This window comes from Neodiprion lecontei, chromosome 1 (assembly GCF_021901455.1).
Source record: "Neodiprion lecontei isolate iyNeoLeco1 chromosome 1, iyNeoLeco1.1, whole genome shotgun sequence".
Classification (NCBI taxonomy): Eukaryota; Metazoa; Arthropoda; class Insecta; order Hymenoptera; family Diprionidae; genus Neodiprion; species Neodiprion lecontei.
Window position 1 is genome coordinate 39183472 of NC_060260.1, and position 13988 is coordinate 39197459.

Sequence of the window (13988 nt, forward strand, 5' to 3'; positions counted from 1 at the left end):
CTAGGTTGGCAGGCCAGACTAAACACAGAAATAGAAAAACAATCTTCGTAGAAAAAAAGGAATGGAAATTATTTACCTAAAAATGGCAAGAATATTTAGATATGAATGTATACAAAAACATGTCTTGCTTTTACAGAGAGTCGAAAAACGAAAGAAGCAAGGAAATCGAAATGGATAGAAAAAGGATGAAATGAATCCAACCTCACAATTGGTAAATGGAAAAAGTCCCTTAAAACTGACCGAATCGCTCCGCTCGTTGAACAAATCGAAGGCGTGTAACGTATTAACTGCATACTTCAGAGCACAAGTAGGTATTTGCTTTCCGATGTCCGACAGCAGTATCAAGTATAAAATGATTACCGGTAGGGGTAGAAGATAATTGGATGGGTAGGTTTGAAGATGGTGGGCGCGTGCGCGCACGCAACCGGATTTTACAGTAGCCTGCGAGATATGCAGATTGTGGTCGCGGGGCAACGTCGTATTTCCTGCAGATACCGGTTGCCGTACGAAGCTGCGCGTCGTCGTCGTCAAGGATACTTTGCTCGTACCCATTAATAACGCACAATACAATACGAGTCCATTGGATAACGAACGGCTCGATTCTTTCTCGTTCCATATTACTTTACCCGGATTTTCCCGATCAGTGGTCCACCGCTTGTAATTTGAGCACGAGAAATCGGTGGTTTAAAATCTTCTATAATTCCACTCAACGACCAAAACATCCATACACGTTATGCCGTCGAAGTGGGAGTGATCGTAGTCGATCAGAACTGCCGGAGTAGCGGTTGCGGGTTGGACGAATAAGTTGTATTCGACGTAAATAGATGGTTGACGAAGACCTGCACGGACGTACCGTAACATCCTCGAGTATTCTCTCAGAGTGTGTATACCTGCTGCGGCACATTGCACCGACATACGCAACCATAATCTACTCTATACTCGTATAATATTATACAAGCACGGGACGTAATCGGTCGGCATCGGCATCGGCATCGGCAGCTCAACGGGCTGCGATACTACCCGAAGGGCATTTATTGCGCTCGCATTTGCGTACGTAACGACGAGGGTCCGCGCCGACGACCCGAAGAAGACCACACGCCGCGACGACCCGGTGTAAGAGGACATTGGTTGAAGAGGTGATGGGTGGCGGTAGGGAGCGAGGGGGATGGGGATGGAGATGGGCACAGGAAGAGAACCCGCGGCCGGTGCCTGCGCCAAAGACGAGGAGGAAGACGAGGAAGACGGAGCCAGGCGCACCCCGTCATTATGCGAGGCTAATTGCCTCGCCGCTTATTTAGTAGTGGCTGGCTGCTCGTTCGTTCCTTCGTCCGCTGGTCGTCTTGCCGCCGTCAGACTCTCTCTGCCCCCTTTCTCTTCCATGCCCTTCCCTTCCCGTCTCTTCATCGCCATGCCGCGAACCACTTGATGGGCTTACACAGACCCCACCATAATGCGTATTATACCCTATATGTCTTGTACCTTCGGGCTACGATATACCGATCGTAAATCGTCTGTCCCAGACGTATTTACAGTCTATATAGATATCCCGCTTGTGTCTACATACGTACGATATGTCGTACATTTTTATGAACGCTTCAGTGTGTTTGGGTTAGAACGTGCAGATTAAACCGTTGAGCGTGTACTTCGAGCGGATTTGGTTATTGATTCACTTTGGCAAGGTTTTTGTGTTCAACGAATCTCGTAATATGCGTACGTATCATGAGACGTTATGTTTTGACAATGTGACATTGAATTGCGCAAAATTTCTTCTTATACCTAACTTACTCTCGACTTTTGTAGGCAGGCTTTTGACTATTTTCTTGAAATCTCTCTTTTTTTTTTACGCTCCTCCGATCAAAAAATCATCTTGATTGATGTGAAACGTTTTGCAATCGTGTTTTGCAATTTGTTCAAACATTTTTTAAATCCTTTGGGAAATCATTGAAATTCCTGTAGAGTATCCGTCAAATAATAAAAATATTGTTTTTTTTTACGTCTATTCGTTGCTGAGAATTTCATAATTTTACGCACATCGACGTAGTACGATTATAAGCGTAGATAAAATTACATACCTGGTCGACATAGTGCATGTCGTAATTGGGCACGCTCGGCGCGTAGCACATGTCTTTCAGGCGCCAGGACCTAGAAACAAAGAATATAACGTGAGGCTAGACTACACGCATCTAAATCTCATGCGTTATTACATGTTATAAATTGCGTGCGATCTGTTTTTCTTTTTTAGTCTGGTAGCCGGTTTTTGGTTGGAAATTATCAAATTTCTGAACCAATTAGTATCCCTCGAAAAGTAATTTTTGGTAATAGGTCGATTAGAAGTGTCGTTTATCTTTTTTTCTTCTCGCTTTCATCGTACAGAAAATTATTTCAAGCTCATTACATATGGATAGCAAAAATAATCTCGACAATATTCCGTAATTGCGCATCCGTATAAACAAAATTCTTAATTCTCTCTAACTTGGAGAAAGAAAGAAAAAAAAAATTATAATATCGTAGCGTTTAGAAACACGAAAACTAATTTCAACAGTGTATTTTTCTACATATATCATTTTAATTGTATGTCTTTCGCATATAATGATCTATGACAGTTATGATTGTTTTTTTTTTTTTTTCTCTTCAAATTTGTCCAGTTTATTGTCTTTACATGAAAGAAGTTTCATGCTTTAGACAAATCCCGTATGAACTCTGGGGTTGAGCAATGCGAGCGCACAGCGTAGCAACGCCGTTAATTCTTATGGTGGAGTTGTTGCTAATTAAGTATGCATACAGGTGTGGATGGCACAAACGAAGATATGATCTTTCTGGCAACTTATACACACACACAAGTGCATTATGAAAGTTATGTAACGTTTACCGGTGTGTAGGTACACCTTCTATGCAATATACGCGACACATATTCGAAGGGGGTGAAGATGTTGTATATTCGGGATTCATCCGCATCCACGGGCATAGTGTACAACTTTTAAAAATGCATCTCAGTACTCCATCGCTCGACGCTCGAGAATGCTCGTTGGATTGTTGGCCAACCAGGATGTGGATTTTTTTGATTGCTTTTATTTAGTTTCACTTTATACTCTTCAATTTCTTTCTTATCTCTCTGTATATCGAGCGAAAAGAAAGAAGAAGAATCGAAAATTTATCCGTATGATACGCTAAATTACAAAAATAAAAAAAATTGAACAGAAAAAAAGGAGAAAAGATGTTATAATAATATTAATAATATTAATAATTGCATCACGTAAAACGTATGGTGTACATTTTGAAAAAAATTAAGTCTTGACACTAACGAAACGGAAATAACTATAGGACGGTACAAGAAAGGGGAAAAAAGGAAACTTACGTATCGAACAACTGGACGGTGACTTGAGTCGCGGCTCTGAGGGCGGTCAAATGTTCCTTCAGAGCACTCGAATGTAGGATATTTGCTCCCGCGTGCTTCGGGGTCTGGATCACGAGCTGATGCGTCGAGGCTGCAGCCTCGCCGAGAGCCTCGCTCGCGTATTGGACCTCTTTCTCCAGCCTTCCACCCTCTGCAAAGTAAAAGCGAGCCAAAAAGTTTTATTGCAAATTGTCTGCAGAGGATAACTGAGACTGGGTAAATCACCATTTTTATAATACTTCGGGGGTTTTCCCTTCGTTAAAAATAATAGGATATTTGTAAAAATTTTATACGTATCATATAGTCGTAGGTAGAAGAAACACATTGTTGACTCTTCTGCTGTTTCGTCTTTTCATGTGCATTAACATCAAAAACAACTTTTACGTATCGACTGCAAATGAGGTTAAAACTCGTAACGATTTTTTTTTTTTTGGTCTTCGAATTTAATGTCCTTCTAAGTCTTCAATTTTACTGATAAATCGATATTATTTGATTCGAATATCCGGTTCAACATCAAAATTTCAGGTTTTTTCCAGCGATAATTATACGAAATTAACCGCTTTTATAATTCCAAAAACAATAATTGAACCCGCATTGAATGGGTGTACCAGCAAAAATGACCTTTTCTGCCGCGAGGCATCGGGCTTAGGTGGTACGGCATATACCCTTTATTTTCTTCAAATCATCAGTAATAACCGTACGGTATATGTTTGAACCTATATTGTACGCGATATGTCGTAAAGGGACGTTTGTCTGGCTTTTGGTTCTTGTGGTTGTTGGGCCCCTAGGGCCCCTGGGCCACCCAGAGGGTACCGGAGCCGCCGTTCTTTGGGTCGTTCCCAGCTTTCCCCGATTCCTAGTTGTACTGTAAGTACGACGGACATGTTGCGGGTGGCGAGTGCGAATGGACCAATTTTTACGAAATTTGTTCCACCGGTCGATCTTCATTCAACTTTTCATTACAACTGATTGTATACATTTTGAGGAACAAGATCAAAGTCGAGATTGGATCCCTGAATTTTTTTGCAAAGTATAAAAATCTCAACATTATCGAAATTTCCCATCATTTCGAAAACAACGGAAATAACAGCGATTACTTGTAAATAATAAAATTATCGTAGTCACTGTAAGTCAATCGATAACTTTTCCCGTTCACTTCTTCGTAGCATCTTACTTTTTTTCTTTCTTCATTAAATTCCAAATAACATTTCCACGATTTTTTCATCAACTATCTTTTCGTTCTCTTTTCCGAATTGTTTATCGTTGACGGTATAACACCAGCAAAAAAATTAACAACAATATTAACAATCGTTGTTGTTTCTCGAAAAATTTCCACCCACCCCAATTACCATTTACGATTTTTTCATCCCTTGCCGCAATGCCGTGGTCCTTGTCGATTTTTCATCGTTCTAAGATTGCGGCAGACCGGCAACTGCTGCAGCTTGTGCATGCATGCCGCTAATAGGTAGGTGAAGGAACGTGGCCGCGGCGCTCTGCGCGTAGACGGGCAGCGGAAGAGACGGCAGCGAGATGACGGGGAAGGGTGGCGGAGGGGGGTGGGGGGAGGTTAAGGGAGGGGGTGTCTAGATGAATGGAGGTGGATGGCGGGGTGGGGGGAGGGGGCGTCGCGCGGGAGGTCGCGGCCACGCCGCGCGCCATTGACCGCTTGGCGGTCCAGCACGAAGCGCGTCGCCAGGATCAATTCCGAACCGTTTTCCACGTTTAACCCTCAGACCCCCTATGGTCCCGATTTTATCGCTTTTCACGTACTTTAATTTCCGTTTCTGAATTTTGTACGACGAAGGTGTGTAAAGTTGTTCGCCATTTAGATTCTTGGCTATGAACCCGTACGCCGATGATGAATTTGCCAATTTTTGAGTAACGGAAGATCGTAAATTATTTTTCTTGCTTTTCTTGTTTGCGCAAAAATTTGTGAAATTAAGTTTTTCAACCGCACGCTAAGTCTCGAAAGCTTGAATTTGACGATTGCGCCTGCGCGGATACGTATTTTTTTTTTTTTTTTTTATGCGATATTTCGATAAGGTGCAATTTTAAAAACTGTCGATGCTTCGCGAGAGCTTCATATTTTTTTTTTGTACACTTTATTGCAGAGACGTACAGGAAATATCGTATACTTAATCAAATTATCAATTACAGAACTCCTTTAATACGAAGAGTACTGTGAACGTAAATATATACAGTAAATAAATGAATATGAGATGGCAATCAATCGAAAGAAACTCTAGAAATATCATGTAACTAATACTAGTCCTTGACAGTGTATTATGTACAGTATCAAGCAGAATGTGCTAGACAAAACATTACATATAAAAAGATTCGCAGAGTTTATCGAACATAAATACATGCGCTGTCCTTAAACGCATCGACGGTAAAAAAAATAAATTCGCAATTAACGATCTGTAATAAAATGTGATCGAAAACATGCAAATTCCACATCGTGATTTCTTCCGCGTCACGATCGCCAAGAACACGTGTGTCCAGAGTATATCTTGCGGACCGATGCCCGCGGGACGGTTAGTAGCAGAGAGAAGGAAAATCGAAGCCGTCTTGCTGTTATTCGGACTACCGGTCGTCGATCGGGAGAATCGGCCGACGTAGTACGACGTTTACGTTACACGCAAAGTTGCGGAGCGCACGCGTCGCCGCTATCGAACGTCGTACGCAAAACACCATCTAGTAAGGAATGGGATAAGCCGCGGTTTCCGCAGCGTCGAACGAATGCGCGCAAGCACGGATCATCCGCAATGGTGGTTCGTACGGACTTGGCTGAAACGACGATGACGATGACGGGGGCCGAGGACGGAGATGCGGTACCTACAACCACAACGCGGCGTCGCGTCGAGCGAGACGAAAAGAGAGACGGAAAGGAAGAGAGAGAGAGTGAGAGAGCGACGGCGGGGCGACGGTCCGGCGGGCAGGGGAGAGGCAGACCCCCGACGCTGGCCGCGGGCCACCCACGGAGACCATTCACCGGAACCGAGCCCCGTCCAGTTCAGTGGTTTTCATTTCGAAGCTTTCCGTACCCCGTCGGAATGTCGGCAGGGAGGTAGAAGGAAGAAAGAAAAAGAAGAAGCAGAAGGAGGTACGAGGCCTACTCCTCGGTTCCCCGAAAAGTGAGAAACCAAGACACCGGGCTTCGGGGATCCTCGGTTTTTAATCCAAGACTCCGATTCATAGGTGTTAAAACGTCCGCGCAGCACCGAGGATCTAGTTGTTGATCATACCGCGTCGGTAAGGTCGACTAGGAAAGAAGTACCGGGCCTCACCTACGCGTGTCGATTACCAAGGGTACCTCGGATCTCACTTTTGCCAATCGTTGATCGAGCGGTGTTCGCGTAAGATGCGCAATAAAAAAGATTCGAGCCTGGATACTTGCTTCCTCGGGCTCCCGGGGTGCTCTTTCGAGGGGATGAGATCCTCTGTTGGAACAGCCGCGTTCGTTGGTCCCGTGGTCCGTCTGTCTGTCCGCTCGCTCATCGGCGCAACAACAACAACAGCAACAATAACAACAACAACGGATTCCCTCCCGGTGGGTCCTCGGACGCTCTCCGTCTTCGTCTCCGGTCTCTCCGTCTGGGCCCGAGGCTCTCTTTCATCCTCGTCGGAACCTCTCGCTCAAATGCGCTCAAAGGCATGGGGGCCTAATGAAGATGTAAGCAGTCGACCCGCATGCGCCGTCGTGCCTTCTTCCTTCGTCCTCCGTGGCCCCGGTCCTCGGGACCGAGCGACGCTCATATTTGACCAAAGTCAATGTAGCGGGTGTCTGATTACTCCTCATTTCCACTTTCCTGACTCGTTCGGAGTGCGAAATTCGCCTCGTCACGCGAGACGGATATTCAAGTCAGATTTCAACACTCTACGCTAGAGAAGTGGAAAATATGGAATATATTGACTCTTGAAGGGGTTTCAAATCTTCTAAGCCCCATTGGGGTATTCGTGGAATGTAAACCCATCCGTTGAATTTTCTCCTTTCATTGCAACGTCAGGCGAAAGTTGCGAACTAATCGAAGAATATTATAAATCTAAGATTTCCTAGTCGTTTTATTATTTGTTTAAATTGTTACTACTCTTTTGAAAATTAACGTCCAAAGGTCTGTAATAATCTTCTTTTCCAACTTCCATTTCTCATCACAGCGAGGTTTTTAATCATTGTTTAGTGTACCTAATTAAGCCAAAATGAGTATACATACTGTATTACACTACACATTTAGAATATCATTGTTTGATAACAATGACGATAGTAATTAAATATTATTACAACTACCATCGAGAGCATGTTTCGGGTCACCAATTCAATCGATAATCGAGCGGGTCGTGAGGTTAAATAAAATTGCGAACCTTGAATGTGTATAATCTACCAAGATCACTTTTACTTTCGTGTAATTCGCGTTCGCGTTGCTCGCGCTTTGATCAGTAGCTCTCACTTTCGCGACGAAATTCGCAGCCGCGACGATCACGGCTGAAGCGGTGATCCTCAATAAACCGTTACTTGTCGTATTACGAAGACAACGAAATGCGGAATGATTATGCTTCCGCAAGGTTGCGGATCTATGACACGCTTATCCGTGTACAAAGTATTTATATACATCTATGTGCATGGATTTATAAATAGAGGAATCCAAGGTGCCATGCGGTCGAATTCCACTGTTTGAATATTCCAGTGTGATTTTGGTGAAGCGAAGAGCATTGGTGCTCGATGTGAAAATGTAAGTATATAATACATTTCTCTTTTGACCTTCATGAATCCTAAATTTTTGAAAAAATAACCAATTGAATGATTTAATTTTACTTCGCTCATTGTGGATGGACGTACTTTTTGATGAAAATTACATATTCTGACACAAAATGACCTACCGATTTTTTTCTATCTATTATTATTATAGCCGTGATACCGTAAATTCCTCAATATAAGTGATTATTCTAGCAATATGTACCCGAACTCTGACACTCCAAGGAACTTGACACGCTGGAATGAGTGATACTTGTCCCTTACTAAGTTCAGACTGCAGCGGGACTATAATACAATATCTGTAGGTGTGCGTGCGCATTCGTTGCAGGGCCTCCATGCCTACATTCCGACATATTTTACAGCTGTGAAGCGGGCTAAACCGGATGAATCATCTCCGAGGGTGTCTCAGAGCTTTCTTCGAGATGATCCTGTATCATATTATCTTATACCGCGTCTCAAATCCGTACCTACGCTCAAACTAAGCATACAATTCAATGCTCTGGTATGCGTATCCTCTTACACCACGGCAGACGATGATACGATCGGAACAGATACAGGATTTTCATGTTTCATCACAAGTCCCACTGACCCCGTAAGGTTCGTCATCGTGTCGTTTTTGAAGGACCAACCCCATTCTGCATATCGTGGCTTTTGTCATCTTGCCAACTTTGTTCGAAAGTTGGCCAATTCCTGAGAGCTCGAGTAACTCCAGTAACTTCATTGCGGTTCGTTCACACTTTTCGAAGAACTCGGAGCCTTGACTCGCATATGCGGATGCAGCACTCTACTCCGGGAGAGATATCATCCATCCGTGCAGCGCCGTGTCGTGTCGTTGACATCTCAATGTTTTCGAAACCGGACTGCATCCACTCAACGTCGTTCACCCCGCAGTCAGTGCGTTTCCTTGGGCCCCGCTTCGATTTCGTTTTAGAAAGAACAAAATAAATTAGTGCAAGGCCTGACCTGACCAACTTGGCGAAATTTTCGATCGACGTTATTCGGAGGATATCGCGCATGCGAGAACACCCTTCAGACCTTCTTAAACAGTTTCCGGTTATGGCATACCGGCTACTACCAGTTCGTTGCTGCATCTTGCTATATAAGTTTTCTTGGAATCCTTGGAGTTCACTCCTTCTCTACACTGGAGGTATAAATTACAATAAGTAGACCCGTAGACTATCGGGGAGAAGGTACTGTAACCCATAACTGGATGCCCGCACCTATCGTTCAATCTTTGCCTCACGGATATCCGGTATGAGAGGCTATATAGGAGAAGCGATCCAAGCTGCGTGCAGCACGTATTGCATCTGGACCTTGTCTGCAACTGTCGGCGACGCGACAGGCTACCAATTTCGACATCAAAAGAGAATCGAGGTTCACTTTATCCTGGTTTATTTATTACCGATTCAACATTCGTTGGACCAAAGTTAGTTTGGACTTGTGGGTAAGGTTATCGGTATCCGATGCTTCAACGGCGTTTCAAGAATGTCAAACGATCAGAGAGAATTTTGTGAAATCGCGGATTGGTTCCACAGCTGCGTATACAGTCGTGAACAAACCTACGGATATCAAAAAAGCTTCGTGCCGGTTTTGAAGGCTGGATAAGCGGTTGAGGTGATGGGAGGGTAACAACCTCTTGCCTGCACCTTAAACGCAAAATAATTTCCCGTTATTTGTGGACAAATTACACAACGCCGAAGTAGTTGTGCAGTGTTGTAGGTACCCTGGAACTTGTGCCTCTTATACCCGCCAACAATACGCGGCGAAAATCATGCCAGAGAAGAATGGTGGTGCCCGGGTAAATATAGGGGGCCCACCCAACACGCGGCTAATGTACTGTAGCTACGAGTAAGAAACGAAGTCGCGAGAGCGATATCGTTTTGCTCGAGTTGCTCCGCGGTCGGTCGGTTGGTCGGTTGGACCGACGGACGGACCGACTTCGTAAAGCCGGACAGGAATAGGAACGGCGCGAGACGTGCGCGGAAGATGAAGAAGAAGAACTTGCCCGAGACGGTCATCCGCTGACTGACTGACAGCCGCCATTAGAACCTCTTACGATCGCTCTCGAAACACGCAACTCGCCGACGTTTCTCGATATTACACACTACTTTATAATATCATCATCCGGTGGCAAAATTACTGCAGGGGTACACGAAGAGATGATTTTTCTCTATAAATTTCGTATACCCACACATCTGTATATATATATATATATATATATATATATACACATAATAATAGCCAAGGGATTCTTCGGAAATTGGGCCAATCTTTTACATCGGGTGTTTTTCCATCATTATTTATAAACTGGTATCTATTCACGATCTGCGTCAGGAAAAAAACCTTCGTCAATGTCTGTTCATCGCTTCGTCAAGATTTTTCAAACCGTTCCATACGATCACGAGTACGTTGTTTGGACTGTTTGATGAAAGTTCGTGTTTCCTTTTTTATAACACTCGCGACTGGTATCGAAAACCGTGAATACAACAATGATAACATCTGTGCCATGCACTTACCCTGTACCCATAGTTGGTCTACCCGGCTGTGAACTTGGACCGACTTTAGAGCAACGCAGAAGGTCGCTAGAGCCAGTATCGCGACAAAAAGCACCTTCCCTGCGTGCCTCTGCAGGAAGTATCCCAGCTGGCTCAGCTGATCCTGAAGGAGCGCTCGAATCCACACGGCCGACCTTTGACCCTCCGCCTTCCCCTGAAAAGTAACCATAAAAAAAGAATACAAGGTTAAATTTTATTGGAGATATAAATTTGAAAAACTGGTGATTTCGAAAAATTAACGACGGAGCCAGGAATCGAACCTGGTATCTAGAGATGTTTGACCGGAGCCTTACTCCACTAGACCTAGACTAGACTAGTTGAATTTTATTCTCTGTTTAGGTAGTTTCGTTTGTTTATATTGTAAATTTACATGCAAACCAAAGTTGATAACTTCCGTGTTTAAGATTAGAAACAATTGGCAACATTTTTCCACCGATGTCAAGAAACGAACAGAGAATAATACAACAACAGAAAATCTGTGACAGAAAACAAAGCTACAGGTATGTGAGAGACAGAAAGAACCAGATGTGAATTTGAGAAATGAGTAGGTATGCAACGTTATACGAATAGAGTTCTGAGAATTTTTCAGAACATGCAAGTCAAATTTCAGGATATTTATCGAGGATCGTCGGCTATGCGATGAATAATTTACGATAGACCCGGACTCGTGGCCTGAGGAGGGGATAAAATGATATTAAGGCAAAACGGAGGGCGGCAACATATTTTCGAGAAACGACGTATGTACCTACACTTTGACACACACACACACACACACACATGGACACGGGGCACACAGAAAAGCGAAGGAAGAGGAGGGCAGGTGCTAACCGTGGCTTACTAATATCCCAAGGCGAGGTATAACGCACTCCTCAGGCCGGTGTGCCGTGTATGGCTGGCTTGCATAACACTGCAGTCGCACACGCAGTCAGACACAAGTGTAAGTGAGTAGGAGGATCATCCGTAGGCTGCTGGACCATCCTAAATTAAGATAGCATCGAGATGCTCGCACAATTTCGGATAATATTTATTCTCCCAGTGCATCGCCTGATGTGTGCCTTCAAGCATGTTGCGTTCATTTTAAGCTTACTGATTTCGAGTGCTCTCTACACGGGGAATGACGATGAAAATGATGAAAAACCGCTGAAACGGTTTCCGACTGTAGGGTCACATGTCCCATTCCGGGTCCATGGTACCGTCGTTGCTATTAATTCAGGACTTTCTCATCTCGGACGAGGAGTTATACTTATCGAGGCCTCACGCCTCCGTTACCGCTGAGCGAACCGATGAGAAGAGAAGCTTTGTTTCGAATCCTGCACGCCCTGAGGCTCGCGCTAGGATCAATCTTCAACATTATAGAAGTGGATACCTCTACTCTCCGAACATCCAGGGACCGCCGATCTACTCGCCCGGAGGAAGAAAAGGTGTGCAGGAGTTGGATATAACCGGCAACGTTGCGCCACACTGGGACCCCGGACCGGCCCAAGGTACCCGGGTCACTTTGACAATATCCCTCCTGGACCACACGCAACCACCAACCCTATTCTCTGCGCGTCTCCTCGACTCTCGCTTCAATTCCCGCAAGGACCACCAAGGACGGAGACGAAGGAACGAACAGCGATACATACACTCCAATATCGTCATCCGTGTGCCGCAGTGCACCTTTGCCTCACCTTGGTATAACACGCGTATTGTACCCCGCGTTATGCGCCTGTGTCGGGCACAGGTAGGTATGTACACATATCGACGCGAGGAATCTGCACCTCTCCCACCACCACAAGCCCCGGGCCTCGAGCTTCTTGCTTCTTTGCACCTGCGCTAGATCCAGCTTTTCGTACCGACCGTAGGTATGAAACATATTTCACGATGACCGGGTGTACTCAGGATTTCGAAGCATAGAGGTCTTTAGGGCCGAAAATGAAACAAGATTTTTACAATTTGCAAGTTGTGATACACTTTCAAGTCTTATCACGATCTACTGCAGAAATCACTTTGTCGCGGTGATGATGTTTTGCGAACTGTCAGTTGTGCGATCCGGATAAATTTCGAATTGGAAAAACTGGTGTGATAACGACCTTGCTACAGGGACTAGACGAGTCGAATAAAAATACCCAAAGTCTCCAGGGTCTTGGGAATTTTCAGCTGTCGTAACGTGTCTGCAGTTCTCTCTCAGGCATTACTTTCGCGCCCTTTAACGGACGTAACAGCTGATATCGTCAAGCGAGTGTTGTGTGGAAGTACTTGACACACGCATACGGGCACGTATAAATAGCGGCGTACCTATAACGAGGAGACTGACGCCTACACCAGACTCCAAACAAGCCCTACAGTGTCGAGTGTGGAGTGTGGAGAAAGCGACGGGAGAATTTCCCGCCGCCACCAGAGGACCCACGGATCAACGAAAGTCGAAAATGAAGACATTCGTTCACGAGCTATGGGCAACAGGGACGAGGGGCGTGTATCCCCTCGTCAAGATCAAAGGAATCACCGGCTACCGCTACCGCGGCGTTTTCTTTCCGGGCCCCAAGCAAGGGCGATTCGGAGAAAGACCATGCCTGATGGGTACCGGGCAGCTAGCAGCTAGATGCCAATGTACAGATGCGCTCTTCGGAATGCTTGTCGCACAATCCGCCGTACTTTGCAGTAGGTATATAGATGTTTCAAATTCGAGAAATGACCACTGTAATACAGCGTTCTCCAAAATTTGTGATAAGAATTTACGGTTTGGAAACAATTCAATATTTTATTGACAACCCTTGTTCAAACGTTGTCATTTGTCTGAAACTAAAAACAAGCTAAAATAAAAGGAAGACTTTTTTCTAAACCGACTTGTTAGATACCATTAAATTTTATCGCAAATTGACCAAAAATGTTACATTGCGCAAATGCTAGTTTCTTAAAAGATTTTTTTCCTATCTCGTTAGGTCGGTAATCGATAACAGATTACGTGGCACATGCGCAGAGACTCTTGATGACCGTAGGAGGGAACGGCTAGTGGGATTCTTCGTATATATTATTAGTACTTATATACTATAGTGTATGTATGCCGCACACGATGGCGGCACCTTTAATCTTACGCGCTGCACATTCAGGACTCCGAAGACGATGCGACGCGACGCGACGCGACGTGAGAGCTGAAGACGAAGACGAAGGTGACGCTCGGTGGGACCGGACGGTACGGGATGCAACTGACAAGTGCGACCATTCTATACCAGAGTATCCGTATGTAGGTACTACGTCCGTCTCTTTACACATGCGTGAACCATATGTACATATACCATGCGCATACGTA

General features: G+C 44.6%; 1 protein-coding gene across 1 annotated transcript in view; it reads right to left on the minus strand.

The window, feature by feature from the left end:
- The window catches only part of LOC107218622 (protein patched), a 28502-nt gene that overhangs the window by 11935 nt on the left and 2579 nt on the right, over positions 1-13988 (minus strand). The window contains exons 2-4 of the mRNA XM_015656547.2: positions 10661-10853; positions 3356-3545; positions 2073-2142 (exon numbers count right to left, since the gene is read on the minus strand). Coding sequence (XP_015512033.2) covers positions 2073-2142; positions 3356-3545; positions 10661-10853 — 453 coding nt within the window. The remainder of the gene's footprint in view (positions 1-2072; positions 2143-3355; positions 3546-10660; positions 10854-13988) is intronic.